This window comes from Bufo bufo, chromosome 5, assembly GCF_905171765.1.
Source record: "Bufo bufo chromosome 5, aBufBuf1.1, whole genome shotgun sequence".
Lineage (NCBI taxonomy): Eukaryota > Metazoa > Chordata > Amphibia > Anura > Bufonidae > Bufo > Bufo bufo.
In genome coordinates, this window is record NC_053393.1 from 400,166,496 (window position 1) to 400,184,111 (window position 17,616).

The window sequence follows — 17,616 nt, forward strand, 5'->3', positions numbered from 1 at the left end:
AACAGGCAGCGGCCCAGGTAATAGCCAGGCTATAGCAGATAGTCCATCTGACCCAGGAAAGATAATATCTAAGGTTATCGGATATGTTTATTCCCGTTTGAAATTAGATAAAAATATAGATGAATGGACTAATGAGCTGCAGGCAAGAGCCTATGAAGAACGTGGGGATATATGGAAGTTAGGTGGCATGGTTGATAGTTACCTGACATATATGGATTTGGCAAATGATAATTCCAAGAGGGACCAACACCTCTTATCTGCATTGCCACCTGTTTTGTATGCATTGTTTGAGGTCAGTACTCTTTCTAAAAGATAGGTATGAGTCTATAATGGGTACAAAAAGATATGTATCCAAGATGGAATCAGAACTAAAATCCGCAGAAGCGATGATCAAAGACTTAGAGTACAACCTTAGTCACAGCCATGATGCATACCAAAAGGCAAAAAATGATTTAGAGGATTTATATCGTCAGTATTCCAAAACTAAGCAGACAGATGGATCAGCCCATAATATAGTCAATGCTGAAAGGGATCCATCTAACGCTGTGGGATCTCCTGACCCTCCATGTCTTACTCCCCAACATCCAGACATGTCATCACATGCTCCTAAAGCAGGCCCCATCCAAGACACTCAGCAACCTGAAAGTGTTGGTGTGATAACACAGGAGGCATTAACCCAATTGAACCAGGCATTGCAAACTGTAACCACCTTACTAGGTGCCAGTAATATGGAAGCCCCTAGAAGTGTCTCTCCTCATATTCCCTTGGATAGACATGTTAGGGTTAGGGTTAAATCACCTGTGCAATATGTGTCTCATGAGAGTGGGGAAAGCGCATGTGAGTCTGATAGTGATGTGGGAAAGCATGTATCTTACTCCCTGCCACGCAGACAGATGTTTGCCCACAAAGAGGATCAGGGTCCCAGGCGACCATCATATGCTGAGGTGGTCTCTAGGAAGAAAAATTACCAGTATTCAGAAAAGGATCAAAATTCATCCAGCATAATTAAGTTTTTAAATACCACTGTGTCCAAGTTCTCTAAGAAAGGTTCTTCTCAGATAGCGAATCACTTAGAACTGTATGAATCCACTATGGATTCTTTAAAATTATACTCTGATGCTGACAGAATCAGATTCCTTCCATGGGCATTTGATGATAAATATCGTCATTACTTTACCTCTTTTAGGGAGAGAGGAATTCAAGATTGGCCAAGTGTTTTGCATGAAGTTAAACTGGAATTCGGACCTTACCGAACCATTACTGCTGCAAAACGGGACATATATAAGCTTACATGTAGGCCCAATCAGAGTCCCCGTGAATTCCTCTCTATCCTTAAAAATGCCTATGGGTTAGCATATAGATCCCCAAACTGGGAATCTGAAGAGTTTAAGCAGCTGTTCTATGATGCTATGCCAACCCAGATCAAACTTAGCCTAGCCAGAGATCTGGATATTGAAGCTCCCTTGGATAGGTTGGTGACGGCTGCCACCACGCTGTATAATATCAGTGAATGCCATGAAACAGGTGAGAGAAGATTTAAAAAATCCCCAGAGCAAAATATAGCTGAAACTAAGGTAAACCCTAGCTTGGGATTTGAAACACAGCCACGTAAGTATTCTCAGTCTACAGGTCCTGTCCAACAAACCCAGCAACAACAGGTAAGACCCAAGCAAACCAAGCCCCAAAATCCCAACGGGTCAGAGGGGGATAATTCTGGTGCTGGGAGGTCTAACTACCGTCCATATTACAATAATGGTCCCCAATATAGGTCCTATTACAATAGGGATTCCCAGGGTTACAGACGCTGGAATAACAGGCCCAGACAACAGAGGGAAGATAGGCAGGAACCCTTAAACTCACCTAGGAGTAGGTCACCCACCAATAATCAGGGCGCCTCACAAAACCAAAATATGCGCAAACCAAACAGGTTTGATCAGCTGGCAGAACAAGTGGCCCAGTTGAATGACATTGTGAGAAAGTTGTCCCAGGTATCCCCAGGAAAACAGCCTGAACCTTTTTTAGGGGCAACTCCAGGTCCCAGCTCAACATCATAAAGCAGATTGGGCCGAGTCCGAACCCAGGCCACTGCAAGGCCATTAAGATGGATGTGAAAGAATCTGATGTGATTACTAATACCATTTCTCCTTGCAGTACCCCTGACCCTAAGATTGGGGCCAGGGAGGAGGTGTCTAATATTTTATTTGTCTTACAGTCTAATCGTGTCGATCCCTGCGACCATGCATCTATTCCAGAGTGTGATCCCATCATTCCAGCCTCTTGTCATGAATCAGCTGTAAACTGTGATATAATTCAGTTTTCCCCAAGGGTGGGGGCCGATGCTGCTCCTCCAACTTCTCCTGTGAGACACAGGAATGCAGAGGTCACGAAGCTGCAGAGAGGTCAAACCCTACAGAGGAATCATATGAGTAAACATTCTAATTTCTTGTGTGATTTATTCCAGGTTGACGGCCGATATTTTGTGGAATCATATCTCCAAAATGAACTTATCGGACCAATCAAAAGTTTACTCGACACCGGATCACAAGCCACCATCTTATCATATAGTTATTTCCAAAAGATTATGGATCTGACGACAAAAAAGCCGAGATTAAGATCATTTGATGGCTCTTTGATAAGTGTAGGTGGAGATGCTTTACAGGTAAAAGGTACATCATGGTTGACATTTAGAATTGGCAAAAAGACCATTAGACACCCCACATTGATTGTGGATCTTCCATATGATCGGCTGATCATAGGAATTGACCTTATGAAAAGGTTGAGTACCATAATAGACTTCATTAATGAAGCAGTCTGGACTCAGGTGAAGACACCCATTGCATATGAATTCTCTTGCAATGCACAAACACAACGCAGTTGTCACGTGATTGAAGAGAGGCCTAACTCGATTGAAGTTCATTTCAAGAACAATCAAATGCCGGATGTCACAATCCTAAACAATGGTAAGCCCGAGGAAGCTGTCAACGGTGCCGCTCACATCATTACCATCCAGAGGGACAGAATCGAAAAGGTAACCTTGGATAATGATGTATTAACTATTTCTCTTGAAGGAGGAAATCACAAAGTCGCGGACCTGACCAAACATACTCAATCCATGGTACGGATTGAAAAGGTCAATGACAATTTATTGATTCCCATACAAGTGAACAATATAACCCGGGTGAAATATGCCAAACTGGATCTGAAATCCGAAGCCAGCTACATAAGCTTAGGACTATTAAAACAGGTCCCCAATCCTAAAATGATTAAAAGTTTCTCTCCACAGGAACAATGGGTTCATGATCTGGATGGAAATTCCCAGAGTCATAATGTGGTTGCAAGATGTCTTTTGTCTATCTCCCTAGGAAATAAGACCACGGAACACGTTTTCATCGTGATAAATGAACCACGATACCAAATGTATATAGGTAACGACCTTCTACACCGATTTGCTGTACAGATTGATCTGGTGAATAAAACCTTATGGTCCAGATTACCAGGAAACCCAGAGGGATTCCAAAATGTAGAGCAGGCTTTGAGAGGGGGACAACAGATGCCCTATGCCGTAAGTATTGAGGTTGCTGAAGAGGTTGAAATCCCTGAAGGATGCAAACCGTTTCTTCTCCCCATTCAAGTGAAGAAGGGACAGAAACTGAAGAATGCAGATGCCTTGATCTGTTTATCCAACCGGATGCAACAACTCGGCCTAAAGTTAAAGCCTACTCCTATGATAAATGTCCATCAGGTTCCATTACAGATGGTAGTCCATAATATGATTCCCCATAGCGTATCTTTGCAAAAGGACACCGTAATTGGTTTAGCTATGGATTCAGAATACTACACTTTTGGATTCCAAAATGATGTTATTGGACTTATTCCCGATGAATACCTGATGGAAGAACAGGTAGTAGAACAAAGTTTTTCCTCAATCCCTGAGGGGTTATTCAATATACACTCTGTTTATCCTTTCAGCTCTGAAGAAGGTACATGCCACATCGAAGAAACATCATTGGTTTTCAACCATGAGATCGATGAAAAGGAGTACGAATCCTGCCAACAAGGAAAGGATAAGGTACGCTACACCCAAGATGACTTAACCAGTGAGCTTGAAGAAGCTTACGAGTTAAGTCAGCCGGAAATTTTTTCTGAATTTCAGGAGCGGGTGGAAGAACAAGTCTCTATAGCTGATGCATGCTCCAATGAGTCAGAGCGTCAACAGCTAAAGGAGCTCTTCACAGAGTTCCAGGACATGTTCGCCAAGGATTCTTATGACTGTGGAGAAACAGACATACATGTTGCAAGGATCCAGACAGATCCAGATGCACCCCCTGTCTTTGTCAAACAATACCGACTTCCGCTGGCGGCTTACGAGTCACTATCGGAAATCGTTAAAAACCTGGAGAGGAGGGGCATTATCCGTCCAATACACAGCTCGTTCAATCATCCGATACTTGGGGTCCTCAAACCCAATGGTCAATTTCGTCTCTGCTCGGACCTAAGACAATTAAACAAACGTGTTTACATGTCCGGATGGCCCGTGCCGTATATTGACCAATGTTTGGCACAAATTCAAGGATCAAAAATCTTCACCGCCCTTGACTGTGCACAAGGATACTGGACGATTAAAATTGACGAGAGGGATCAGTACAAATTGGCCTTCACATTTGGAAAGCAACAATATGCATGGACCCGACTGCCCTTCGGGTACATAAATGCGGGCCATGAATTTGCTGTGTTCATGCATAAGGCAATGCCTGATGCCACTGAACGAGGTACCTTATCCTATGTGGATGACATCCTAATCAAAAGCACAACTTTTGAGGAACACATTGTAGAACTGAGGCATGTACTAACCCAGCTGAGGAAAGCTGGTGTGAAACTTTCTTTTCAGAAGGCTCAATGGTGTCGTGCCAAGGTCAATTTCCTAGGTCACGAAATCACTGCTGATGGAATCAACCCACAGAAGAAGAAGGTGGAAGCAGTGATCAACACCAAGTCACCTACAAATCTCAAGGAGTTGAGATCATTCTTGGGCATGATGAACTATTCACGTAAGTTTATAGATAATTATGCCGAAATTACAAAACCTCTTTTGCAGTTACTGAAGAAAGGAGTAAAATGGGAATGGAGTGAGCGTCATGAGCAAGCTGTGAATGAACTCAAGGCCAAACTTATCCAGGCTCCATGCCTTGCCTATCCAGAAGGGGGAAAACCTTTCTTCGTGGAAACAGGTTTCACTGACAAAAGCGTGAGTGCAGTCCTTTTCCAAAAACAGGAAAACTGGAACAGAATCATTGCCTATGCCAGCAAATCCTTGTCACCAGTAGAGGTAAAATTCAATAGCTGTGAGAAAGCCTTACTGTCAACTGTGTGGGCTTTACAATATTTCAGGAGTTTTATCCAAGGTGAAAGAATCATTGTGGAGACTGCACACCAACCGCTGCAATACTTGCAGAGTGATCGGATAAGGGATGGAAATCTGTCAAATAGCAGGATAACCGCCTGGACGATGTCCTTAATGGGATGGCCGTTGGAGATCAGGTATAAACAAAATAATAAGAACCCAGTTGCTCAAGGATTAGCTGAACTCCATGATTGTACCAATGCGGAACATCAAGGTGAGTCGCAGGAGAATGACTTCCTGGAGGAACAATCATCATCCCCATATAAATCTTACGAAGAGGAGTACTGCAAATCATTACCGTGTGTATATGTAGACGGCTGTTCCTTCCATACCGATGTAGGATCCGAACACACGCTGGTTGCAGGTGTCGGAATCGTGTGGAATAATATGTTCCCAGAGATATCCGTTGGATACAAAATTGGTTCCAAAAGCAGCCAGGTTGCAGAGCTTACTGCTGTGTACAAAGCCGTACAAATGGCTATCAAATATGATGTTAAGGAGTTTGTAATCATCACAGATTCTGATTATATTCGTAATAGCTTTGTGGAATATTTCCCCGGATGGAAAAGATCCAACATGATGAGAAGCAACAACAAGCCAGTCAAGCATGGTAAGATGTTTTGTAAGATTGACGAGATGGTTACCACCCACGGTCTTACAATTTACTGGAAAAAGGTAAAGGGTCATTCAAAGTATCCAGGTATGGATAAAGAAGGGAATGACCTAGCAGATTCCCTCGCCAAACAAGCAGCCATTGACGGAGAAGTCTTTGACGTTGATGACCTCATGGGAACTATGCAAGTGGATGCAACGACAAGAAGTCAGGCCCAAAAGGGAACTGAAGCTAATGTGTTGCAATGGAGCCAAGATTCCCCTAGTGAGGATCTCATTGCAGGCCAAAAGGGGGATCCAGTTATTGGTCTCTTTTATAACCACATTCTGGATCCACAGAATTGTCCCATAAATACAGAAGACTGTGATGGTAAGGAGGAGTTACGGATTTTGATGAAGGGTAAGTCCCAATTCTCATTACAGGATGGATTGCTGATAAGGACCTCAAAGAACGGTATCACGCAATGGGTAGTACCCGCAGCGTATCGAGGTCTGATGCTACAACATGCCCATGATGCCCCAACAGCTGGACATCGAGGTGAGAAACTAACATACGAGTTATTACGGGACTACGCTTACTGGCCGCATATGTTACAAGACGTGCGAACATATTGTCAAGGGTGTCTAATATGCCCTCAATTCCAGCCACAAGGACCCACTCATCGGGCACCACTGATGAAAAGGGGGATGTCCATGCCATGGTCAGACATCCAAATTGATTTCATTGGACCAGTAATCACATCATCAAAAGGCAACAGATACATGTTAACCGTAACTTGTTTGTTCACAAAATGGGTAGAATGTTTGCCGTGCAAAACATGCAGTTCAAGTGCATCTCTGCTCATTAACCACATATTCTCCAGGTTTGGTCTTCCCCAACGCATCGAGTCCGATCGTGGAAGTCATTTTACTAGTGAAGTGATGACAAAGATGTGGGAAATACTGGGGGTAAAAAGGAAGCTGCATATAGCTTATCGGCCAGCCTCTAGTGGTGGAGTGGAGCGCTACAACCAATCCATCGTGAACGTTCTAAAAAAATTTGTCAATGAATCTGGTAAGGACTGGGATGTCAAACTGCCTTTGGTTCTTATGGCCATCAGGGCCACCCCAAGCGCAGCAACCAAACTTTCTCCCTTCGAGATGATCACAGGAAGGAAGATGGTGTTACCCCAGCATTTATTATACAGGACAACAGATCATAATTTGATAAATGCTACAACATCGCATCAATATGTGGAAAATTTACGCAAGCACTTTCAGCATGCTTTTGCGTTTGCCCAGAAGAATATAGAGAAAGCCGCAGTGAGTGCTAAAACATACTACGATCTGAAAACTACTCAGAAGGAGTATCAAATTTCCGATCAGGTTTATCTCTATAACTTCGCTCGGGATCAAGTGAAGGAGAGAAAATTCCTACCTTCATGGAAAGGACCTTATGTCATTATTGAAAAGTTGTCACCAGTGGTATACAAGATAAAAATCCCTAAGGGGGATGAATTTGTGGAAAAATGGGTGCACATTAATCAATTACGTGTTTGTCATCCTAGCTCACGACTTCGAGAGATAGGAGTCTGAGGAGGAGAGGTAAAGAGATTTTACAGTTCCAGCTAAAGACGGAAATTAGGATTGGTATTGTATGAACAAACGTGTATACTAACCCATTCTCACATGTGTTTCCTCTATAACTAAACATCTCTTAACTAACCTCTAAAACAAGGAACTTGCCCTGTTCAAGAAAAGAACCTATGCCAATCAAAAATATATGATAGCATTAACTCTTTTCTTACAGGATAAAAAGTGAAAGATGCATATACTCATATTTTGTCATACAATATTTTAGGCGCAAGATGCCGACTAAGATCATTGCCATCATCTATGTCATCCTAATCTTGGGGAAAGAATTCCACGCCGAACCGATTGTTGTGCCAGGTCCTTCATCCGGAATCATGCTGCAGGACACCGCGGGATTCATTCTGACGAACAAGAGGATTTTGTCCCAGAAGATTTACATCAGCCTGGATCCACGCGTCTTCATCGAAAAACAATTCAACGTGTCTGAGATCCTGTCACCGGAGATCCAAACCTGGTACCAAACGCATATCGGATATTCCCAAGAACGGATTACGCAAATACTGGAACAAGCGAGAAAGACCTTGACCAGAGAGCAGCTTTCTACGAGTCAAAGACCGAGACGGTTTATTTCTGTCATTGTTGCCGCTATAATCTTTAGCGTAGTGGGCGCTGTCATTGCCACAGGTGTAACCGTTGCCAATTCCATCTCCATTAAAACATTGGAACTGGAGATCGGTTCACTGAAAAGTAACTTACTAAGTATACATGCGGAGATGAAGAATCAAAACAAACATTCATCGAACTTATATCCTGTTTTGCAGGATCTATGGAATGGTTGAGTTTGCGGACCATCCAAAACAGTGCGTTGGATAAGATTATTCAAAAAGACTTTAGGTAAACTATGGCTAAAACACCATAGACAAAGTCTGCGCGCCGTGAGCCATGAAGAAGACATATGAAAAGTTTTTGACATTCCAAATATATTCTCACTTTGTGGAATATTTTGGAATGAAGGGGGATTTGTCGTGCATTTTCATAAATGTACAATCTTATCTAAAGATATTATGGTCTAAATAGCAATGCCCATTGCCTTTAAGTGTAATCACAGATTGAACCAGAGTCTGATATTTCTCTATAGGATTGAAACAGGCCGAGATGAGGTTATGCTGAGTTCAATTTGGGAACATGTTTGTGGGGACATAGAGTATATTGTCTTTTAAAATTATAGTGAGCAGATGTAGTATATCCGTTAATACTATAATGGGCCCTACAGACATGTATCTGTGAGAAACAACCATTTGAATAGCAATGTATTATTTTACTTCATTACAAAATCATTAGGGAGGTCTACTTTGTAGAAAGCATTGGGTGTATGAATGTCCCATTCATGCCTTCATAATTATATTCTATATATTCCTGTGTGGTGTATTTAAATTTGCAACATATCTTAACCAATGACTTATATAATATGTCATCTATGTATAACAGTGTATCGATGTGTGTATATATATATATATATATATATATATATATATATATATATAATTTAGAATATATATTTTATGCCGTATATATCCCACTGACCATATAGACTTTTAAGGTTTAGAAAAGTATTGGAGTTGCCTTCCTACTAATTGGTTTTCATGAGGAGAGCTAAATATTATTAGCCAGCCATGTAGGCAAGTTAATGAATCCGGATGTTAAGTAAAAGGAACCATTGTCCATTGTCCCTAAGAAGACAGTAGGAGATGGTGACTCCAACATGTCTAGATTAGGGGTAATTAAAATGTCGGGAAGAAACCCTTAATACTGATGTATGTTCAAGAGGTTAATAAGGTCATTATTAGATATTTAGAATTAATGTTGGAATTGTTATGTAGTACAACAGTGCCATCTAGAGGTAAATTGATAATAGTATGGCATTTTCACCAGTGTTCCAAGGGTTAAAATGACATCATTGGTATCTGCATACGAACACACCCATCTTGTCTGATTGGAGATCCCTAATCTAGAAGGGGAGGAATTCTTAGATAACATGGGGTATAAACTATGCATGTAAGAGGTTAGGAGATCTATCTAGCTATCTATCCAGCTATCTACACTCTTCAACTGAAACAACTGCAACTAACAATTTACTTCAACAACAAAAAGAAACTTGGATTAATTTTTGTTCACTGGAAGAGTTTTGAGAACTGATTACACCCGAAACCTGTCCATCCTTGACTTGGTAACGTATGTTATATTTTGCTTGTGATATTATTAAGATATTCCTCTCAGCGTATAGTCAAGTGTTTCCATATTGTGGGAACGTATAGTGTTAATCACCTCCCTAATGCTAGTTGTCCTCTTAGCAAAGATGCATATTGCTAATGGGAGATTAGACATTATCTGAGTAGAGGAAAACTCTGGGAAATTATATTTCCATAGTCTGGTTGCTGAGTGGGATATAATATCATATTAATATCATTTATATTTTTGATTGTCATAGGCTGAGACAGAGTCAAGGGACAACATTTATTGTTCTTGTATTAATCTGTATTTTGTCATGTTATAACCTGTTGGTAAACAGAAAATCCTGAGCTTGTCTTGATGTATTAAGTATTGGTCTGTTTGATAAAGAAATTATCATTTATTTCTTATCATATGTTACTTTTAATAATTCTGTGCTGGTGAGAAAGTGATAGTGGATTATACCACCATCTAGTGGTGGTTTATTGGTACTGCGTCAATTTGTCTATCCATTGATCTTATGTCAGTTTTATATTGGAATTTTACTCATTTATAAATAAATTGTTACATATATTTTGCATAATTGATTGCCCCTTTGTTTTCATTAATTGCATAAATTAAATTTAGAGTCTCAAGATAAAAGAAAGGCGTTTTATGTCCGCCTAGTGGATTTCCTGACTGATTTCCATTTTTTATTATTTTATTAATTTTTATATTTTTATATAAAATATTTATATTTTATATAAAAGATATACCTTGACAGAACTAAATCTGCCCCCCTTGCTTGCTACTTTTAGACTTAAGGTAAGGACTTGGTGTAGGCTCTTTCTATCTGTAGTGGGTAGAGTGAACCTTTTAAAAATGGTAATGATGCCTCAGCTGCTTTATGTTCTCAATAATGCCCCCGTGTGGATCCCTTTAGACAGGTTCAGGAAAATACATTCTATGTTCAGGGACCTCATTTGGAAGTATGGCCAAGCAAGGATCAAACTAGAGACGTTGCAGTACCCTAAGACAGAAGGTGGTTTGGCAGTCCCGAATGCCTGGATTTATTTCTTGGCCTCCCAGTGTCAGCACTTTAAGGGCTGGATTGATTTTCAGTCCCCGGATGTGACAGGCAAGATACTGCAGCACTGGTTGAGCAGTCGAGACTTTATGTGTATACTGGAGGGGGCGGGAATGCACGTGGGGAGAGAGAAGGTCCTGCTTATTGAACTTATGAAGAAGGTATGGGCAAAGGTGAAGCAGCTTAGAGGTGTGGGAGGAGTTGGAGAGCTTTCCCCAATATGGAACAATAATCTATTGCCAGAATTCACGTCTTTGTCAGGACTTTGGGAATTGGGAATCTCATGAGGTAATGAGGATAGGTCAACTGATGGAGGGTAATGTATTCAAATCTTTTCAGGGTATACAGCAAGAATTTAACATCCCCAAGGTTTGGTTTTATCAGTATCTGCAACTGAGGCACGCCTACGACGTCACGGTGAGGAAAGGATGTATTATAGCTAAAATGGATGTGGTACATAAACCTATTCTCCCGAAAGGGGGGAAGAAAGGATTGATATCGCAGGTGTATACTCTATTGCTAGACAAGTTTCTAGATGGGTTCCCTCTGACGCAGATGATGAAATGGGAGGGTGATTTGGGTGCCGTTTCTAAAGATCAGTGGGAAGATATATTGGAGGCAGTTCCCAGAGTGTCCTTAAGTGAACAGGCTAAATTGTCACAGCTTTTCATCATTCACAGAGTATATAAAACGCCGGTATTTTTACAAAAAATTGGGGTCAGGAATGATGAGAAGTGTCCGAAGTGCATGGAGGGGGGAGCGGACCTGGTGCATATGCTCTGGTAGTGTCCAGTGATAGGTCGATACTGGGATGAGGTGCTGACCATGATTAATCATAAATTGGCGCTGAGATTGCAAAAGGATCCTAAGGTTTGTGTGTTGGGATATATGTCAGAGATTGGAGGAAGTGAGTCGGTCAAGGTGGCGGTGGGAAGGTTGTTATATGTGGCCAAGAAACTGGTGGCGCAGCGGTGGATCCAGGGGAGTCCGCCAACGATGGATGAATTAGTGCGAAGGGTGAATGACATGTTGATTATGGAAAAAAGTGTGTTTAGAGAGACTGTCCTCAGAAGTTTGAGAGATTGTGGAATGAGTGGTTGTCTCATACCCATATTGTGTTATAAAATACGACAGATTTTCTTGCTCCTATCCATTTGGGGGGAGGGGGGGCTAGGCTTATGTTATGTTATGTGCCTTAAAATTTGCCATATTTAATTTTGAAGGTGTACATTGTATACTATTACATTTACTCTTGATTGTGTACATTGTCTAATGCTGAAATGGATGTGTCATCTGATGTCCTATGTTACTATACTTTCTTGTGTTCTGCACTATGGTGGAAATGACAATGTGCTTGCAGAAAATGCTTAGTATACGTGATCAATAAAAATGATTTGATAAAAAATTTTTTTAAAAAAGGCTGAGATCGGTGCTAGCACCGATCTTGACCATTGTACAAAGGTGTCAGCTGTATGTTACAGCTGACACCTGCTGCTGATAGCAGCGGCTCAGTTACTGAGCCAGCGCCATTGATATGCCATAAATGTACGACAACGTGATAACGACACATTTACTGCATGTGTAGGACTGGGTTAAGCTGTTTTACAGCAGTGTCCAAATGCTTCATGTTGGTGGATGGGAAATAATAAAATTTACATATTAAAATTTTTTGTTTGGAATTTTTTGTGCCACGATTTTTTCCATTGACTTTAATGGGGGGAAACAGCAGGTAATAGTTGTGCAATTTAGAATCCTGACACTATCGGTGTGCGCACATACGGCACAGGAATTAGGCTAAGGAACCAACCTAAAAATCTGTATAGTTTATATGGTGATTTTTATGTTGATTGTGGTGTGGCATTAAAGGGGTTATTCCATGATTGATGTAAAAAATAAAAATCAGACATCATATAGTACAGGACCATCTCTTTCAAACAAAGTTCTAACCAGTCCTGTACCTCACATGGATTCAGACCCAGTTTCCAATTGCTCTGCTAGATTTATTACAAGCTGGCACCTCAGGGGGCGTGCCCTGCTGCAGCTCTGTCCCTGTAATTGGCACAGCTTCTAACAGATGATACAGCTGGTGGTAGTTGAAGAATAGAACGGAGCATGTGTGATCTGCTCAATCAGCTCAGTAGGTAGATATGCACATTACTATACAGATTAAACACCCGAGGGCACCATAATAGCCATTTAGTAAAGAGACTATCTCACAACTGGAGCATTTTTGTAACCAAGTAAATTACAACCCCTTATTTTTTTCTTTGTAGTATATATTGGAGGCGTGGCGATCTCCTTGGAGTCATTGCACACCTGACCAGTTAATCTGTCCTTGAGGCTGGTTTTAAAGTCAGTATAAAACTGAGTCTGCTTGTATAGAACCTACCATTAGCCATCTGGCTCCAGGAGAAGTATATGGTGGGTTCAGCATGCATGTTGGTACTTGCATCCCTGGATCCGATGAAAGCTGTAATGGCACCGGACGGGGTTACAAGCAAAGTGTACTTGGCTTGCATGCTGACCTGCATTCCCTGGATTTTATGTGGCTGTCATGGCCCATGAACAGGTAGGAACAAGAGTTAGGGACCACTCATGAGACGACCTTGACGCGGTGAGTGGCTTACTATGCTTTGGCCAAAATATAAACCAATGTCTTATCCAGCATGGAGGGCAGAGTGCTGGATGTAGTGTGCGATCACATTTGCATTTTCCGTTTATATATGTATTTCGCCATAGTGATCTGCACCTACAGGCAGGTTGTGCTGACCCAACCCCTTATTTTTTTAAATTACAAAAGTATCTAACTTTTCATGCTGAATTATATTAAAATAACATTTAATGTTGACACAACCCCTTTAAGCTGCTGATTTCACCAATGCCTTTGGAACAAGGTACCTGGTACTACATGGAAGACCAAAGGGTACCTTGGGACCAAGATTCACAGGCCAGTCGGTAGGGTCCTACCTGGGAGGTGGAGGAGGGGGCTCTATAGCTTGCACCATTATCATGGTTTAGCAATTTTTTTATTTATTTTTTCATTTTGTTTAGGTTTTGTCTTTTGCTGTATACATAATTCTCATTTATGGCATACAGATGTGCTATTGCATTGTACTGACTTCTGTACATTTATTCTTGATTATTCAGTAAAAAAAAAAAAAAAAAAAAAGAGGATTACCTTTTGTAACAACACATGCAGACCCATGTCAGTCCCATTAGGAAGGCAACCAAGGCAAATGTTAGTACAATGATGTAAAGAACGCTCCATTCTGGAAAACAAGACATTATATGAGGCACTACCACTTTAATTGCGTTTTGTTGCATTATATTTTCCTTATCAAGGTCAAATGCACAGGTATGGTAGGTCCGCCTGGGATGGATACCCTGCAGATTTGAATAAGCCGCGAGAAAAATCTGAGTAAATTGACCAGTGGAGCAGATTTCTAAATGCTGTGGCTCTCAACCACAGATTTCACCCCTTGCAATGCACAGGGTGAAATCTGCAGAAAAATGCACAACAAATCTGCTTCTTGTGTCTGTATCCTTGGGGTGAATTGGACTTGCAGACACATACGGCAGAATTGGACTTGCAGAAATCCATGTGCTTGCCAAGCAAACTACCTCATTCAGATGAATCAAACTTCTTTCCAGTCACGGAGATTTCTGCAAGAAATCTGCTGCATCTAAACATACCCTGAGGCTAGGTCTACACAACGACATGTGTCGCACGACACCGATGTCGCACCAATGTCACGCGACAATTTTTATAATGATGTTGTAGTGCGACACCATAGATTATCATTATAAAAATTGTCGCGCGACATTGGTGCGACAAATGTCGTCATGTAGACCTAGCCTGAAAGTCTTTGCAGAATGTTTTTAAACTCACAAAAAGAAAGCGCATCCCTTTAAAGAGTTTTTTTGGGATCAGATAAAGGCCTAGTTTTTATGAGTTGGACAACCAGACACAGCCCATGGACAAAAGTGATGCTGTCTCTTAAAAAAATAAAAATAAAAAATGCTGACAACTCATATGCATATATCCTCCAGATTTGCTGCTGCAGAATTCCACACCATTGGGGCTCATGCACATGACCGTATGTATCTTGCTGTCCGCAAAAAAAAAACGATCGGCAAAAAATACGGATAAAGTCCATGTGCATTCTGTATTTTGCGGAATGGACAATAATAGGACAGGTTCTATTTTTTGGCGGAACAGACAGACATACGAAAATTGAAAGCACATGGAGTAACTTCCGTCTTTTTTTTTTGCGGACCCATTGAAATGAATGGTTCCGCATACGATCCACAAAAAAACAAAAAAAACAGGACACGGAAAGAAAATACGTTTGTCTGCTTGAGCCCTTTTACAGTAGCAGCAAAGTAGATGAGACTTTAAGGCCAATTTCTCATAAATATATTCAGTCCAGGAAACATGCTGCATGTGCAAGCTGTATTTCCCAGGCTGAACGCTGGTCCTATAGTTTAAAAAAACTAAAAAATTTGTACTTACCTCCTCCATTTGCTCGCAACAAGCTGCCAGCCGCCATCTTGATTGAAGATCTCGGTTGAAATCCTGTGCGTGGTGACGTATACGTCGGCCGGCGTGATGACATAATCTCGCGCCGCGCAAGATTTCGCACCAGATCTTCAAGCAAGATGGCGGCAGCCGGCCCGTCGCAAGCAAATTGAGGCGGTAAGTTTGATTAAATTTTTTTCAAGTGTTAAAAACTGTGTAAAATTACACTCAGATGCCGCACTCATGTATGAACGCAGCATCTGAGGGGTACAGCGACGGGGGGCTTCGCCATCGCAGTTTCCTGTCATTGCACCAACTACCTTTAAAAAAAATGCGCTTCGTGATTAAGTAAATTTTTTTGTAAAATTCAGCGAATCAGCCGAATCGAACTTTGGAAAAATTCGCTCATCTCTAATTGGTACCGTACGTTTGTGAGACAGGAGCAGCAATTGGACGAAGACATTTCCACTGCAGAATTCACCCTTTACAATGCATAGGGTTATATTCATGACAAATCTGCACGAAACACGTGTGGATTTTGCTGTGGAAATTCTGCCCTGCGTGGCTGTACCGTTAGGATATGTTCATACTGTTGTGTTAACACGCTGAAAATTTAGGTGCGTAGTCCATATAAAAATTCGGTGTTTTCTGCGCTTTTTTGTAAATGCAGTTTTACATATGATATAGTTTTTGGTATAGATTTTGAAGTAGTTTTTTAAGCCCTCCATTGATTTCAGTTGGAATTATCACACGAAATCTAAATCATGAATATGTCAATCTAAAGCGCAGATCGCAAACTGAAAATGGATTTTGGGGCATAAAATATATCACAATCCATGTGGAAAATCTGTTGTCTGAACATGATCTAAACTTCATTTTCTGAGAATTTTTATTTGAATTTTAGAATATTTGGATACATTAGTGACTAGTAGGTGCAGAGGTTTGCATTCAGCTCTGCATATTACACATATAGTCTGCACAATGTCAATGGAAACACACAGACATAGACCAGCAAAATAAAATGACTAATGTACCAGTACTTACCGCAATTGCTTTCTCCATCACTGACATAACGTCGCAGCCAGTTCTCTATCCAAAATGGATAGCAAATACAGGATTTTGTTATTGGGTCACAGTGTCCATGGCCCGAGCATTTTAGAAGACACACTACAGTGAAGAGTAAGGAAAGGTTAACATATATGCAAACTGACAATAGCATCATCAAGTATCCTTAAAATATATCAGCGGTGCTACTGAATATATTACCAGTTCACGTATAGGTATAAATGAATATCAAATAATCCCCAGTATATCACAGAGGAACGCCATAAACGTCTAATATACGTGATTACACAATAGCACCACAAATAAAAAAAGCTCCATATAATCAGAAGTGCAAGCCTAATGTTATATAGAGTATGAATCTAATATATCCCATACATAACAAAAGAAACATATAAGCATCCTAATTGAGCATACCCTGTGACATGGCTCACTATTGATTCGGAACACGGCTCCAGGCACTAACACCTCAACGGCTTCGTCAGGAGGTGAAGTTTAAGATACTCTTATATATTTTGAGTCCCATTGTCCGTTTCTCGGATGTGCTACCCCAGGGGCCCTGCACCCCCGGGAAGGAGCAGAGGGATGTCGGCGAGCATGGCCCACCAGGGGAGCAGAGGAGGCAACCAGAGGAGCACTCTAGCAACCATGCCTGAGAGAAAGATGGCATGGGCACAACATCCTCATACACATTAGACCGTCAGTCTGACAGGGAGTGCTTTTTTTGCGGTTTAAAAAACAATCCAGACGCTTGCTTATTTTTGTATGGGTCTCAGACAACCCCTTTTAAACCTTCCACTCTTTTTTATACTCTGAAAATATCTCAAAATATATAAAAGTATCTTAAACTTTGAGGGTGTATAAATAAATTATCAAAAAGAAAGAGTAGCACGATGGAAATGATATAGACAATCATATCAGTCATATCAGACAATGATACAGACAAACATCATATCTTCATAGTATACAGTAAAACTTACCAGCAGTGTCCACTCTGAGCACTTTGTACAGTAGAAAATCTGCCTTTTCCTTTAAAAGCTGTTTCTGTAGCGTGTGTGCAACATCCACTGACTTTCTTATTTTAATAGGATGACCGCTCTGGACATAGAAGAGAATCACTGTGCTGTACGTGGAGACAAACATACAGCCTGTCAT

The 17,616-nt window shown here is 41.0% G+C and overlaps 1 protein-coding gene across 1 annotated transcript in view; it reads right to left on the minus strand.

Annotated features, from left to right (window-relative positions):
- Positions 1–17,616, minus strand: part of KIAA0319 (KIAA0319 ortholog) — a 54,105-nt gene that overhangs the window by 8,650 nt on the left and 27,839 nt on the right. The window contains exons 16-18 of the mRNA XM_040433984.1: positions 17,442–17,584; positions 16,444–16,566; positions 14,059–14,149 (exon numbers count right to left, since the gene is read on the minus strand). Of these exons, the coding sequence (XP_040289918.1) occupies positions 14,059–14,149; positions 16,444–16,566; positions 17,442–17,584 (357 nt within the window). The remainder of the gene's footprint in view (positions 1–14,058; positions 14,150–16,443; positions 16,567–17,441; positions 17,585–17,616) is intronic.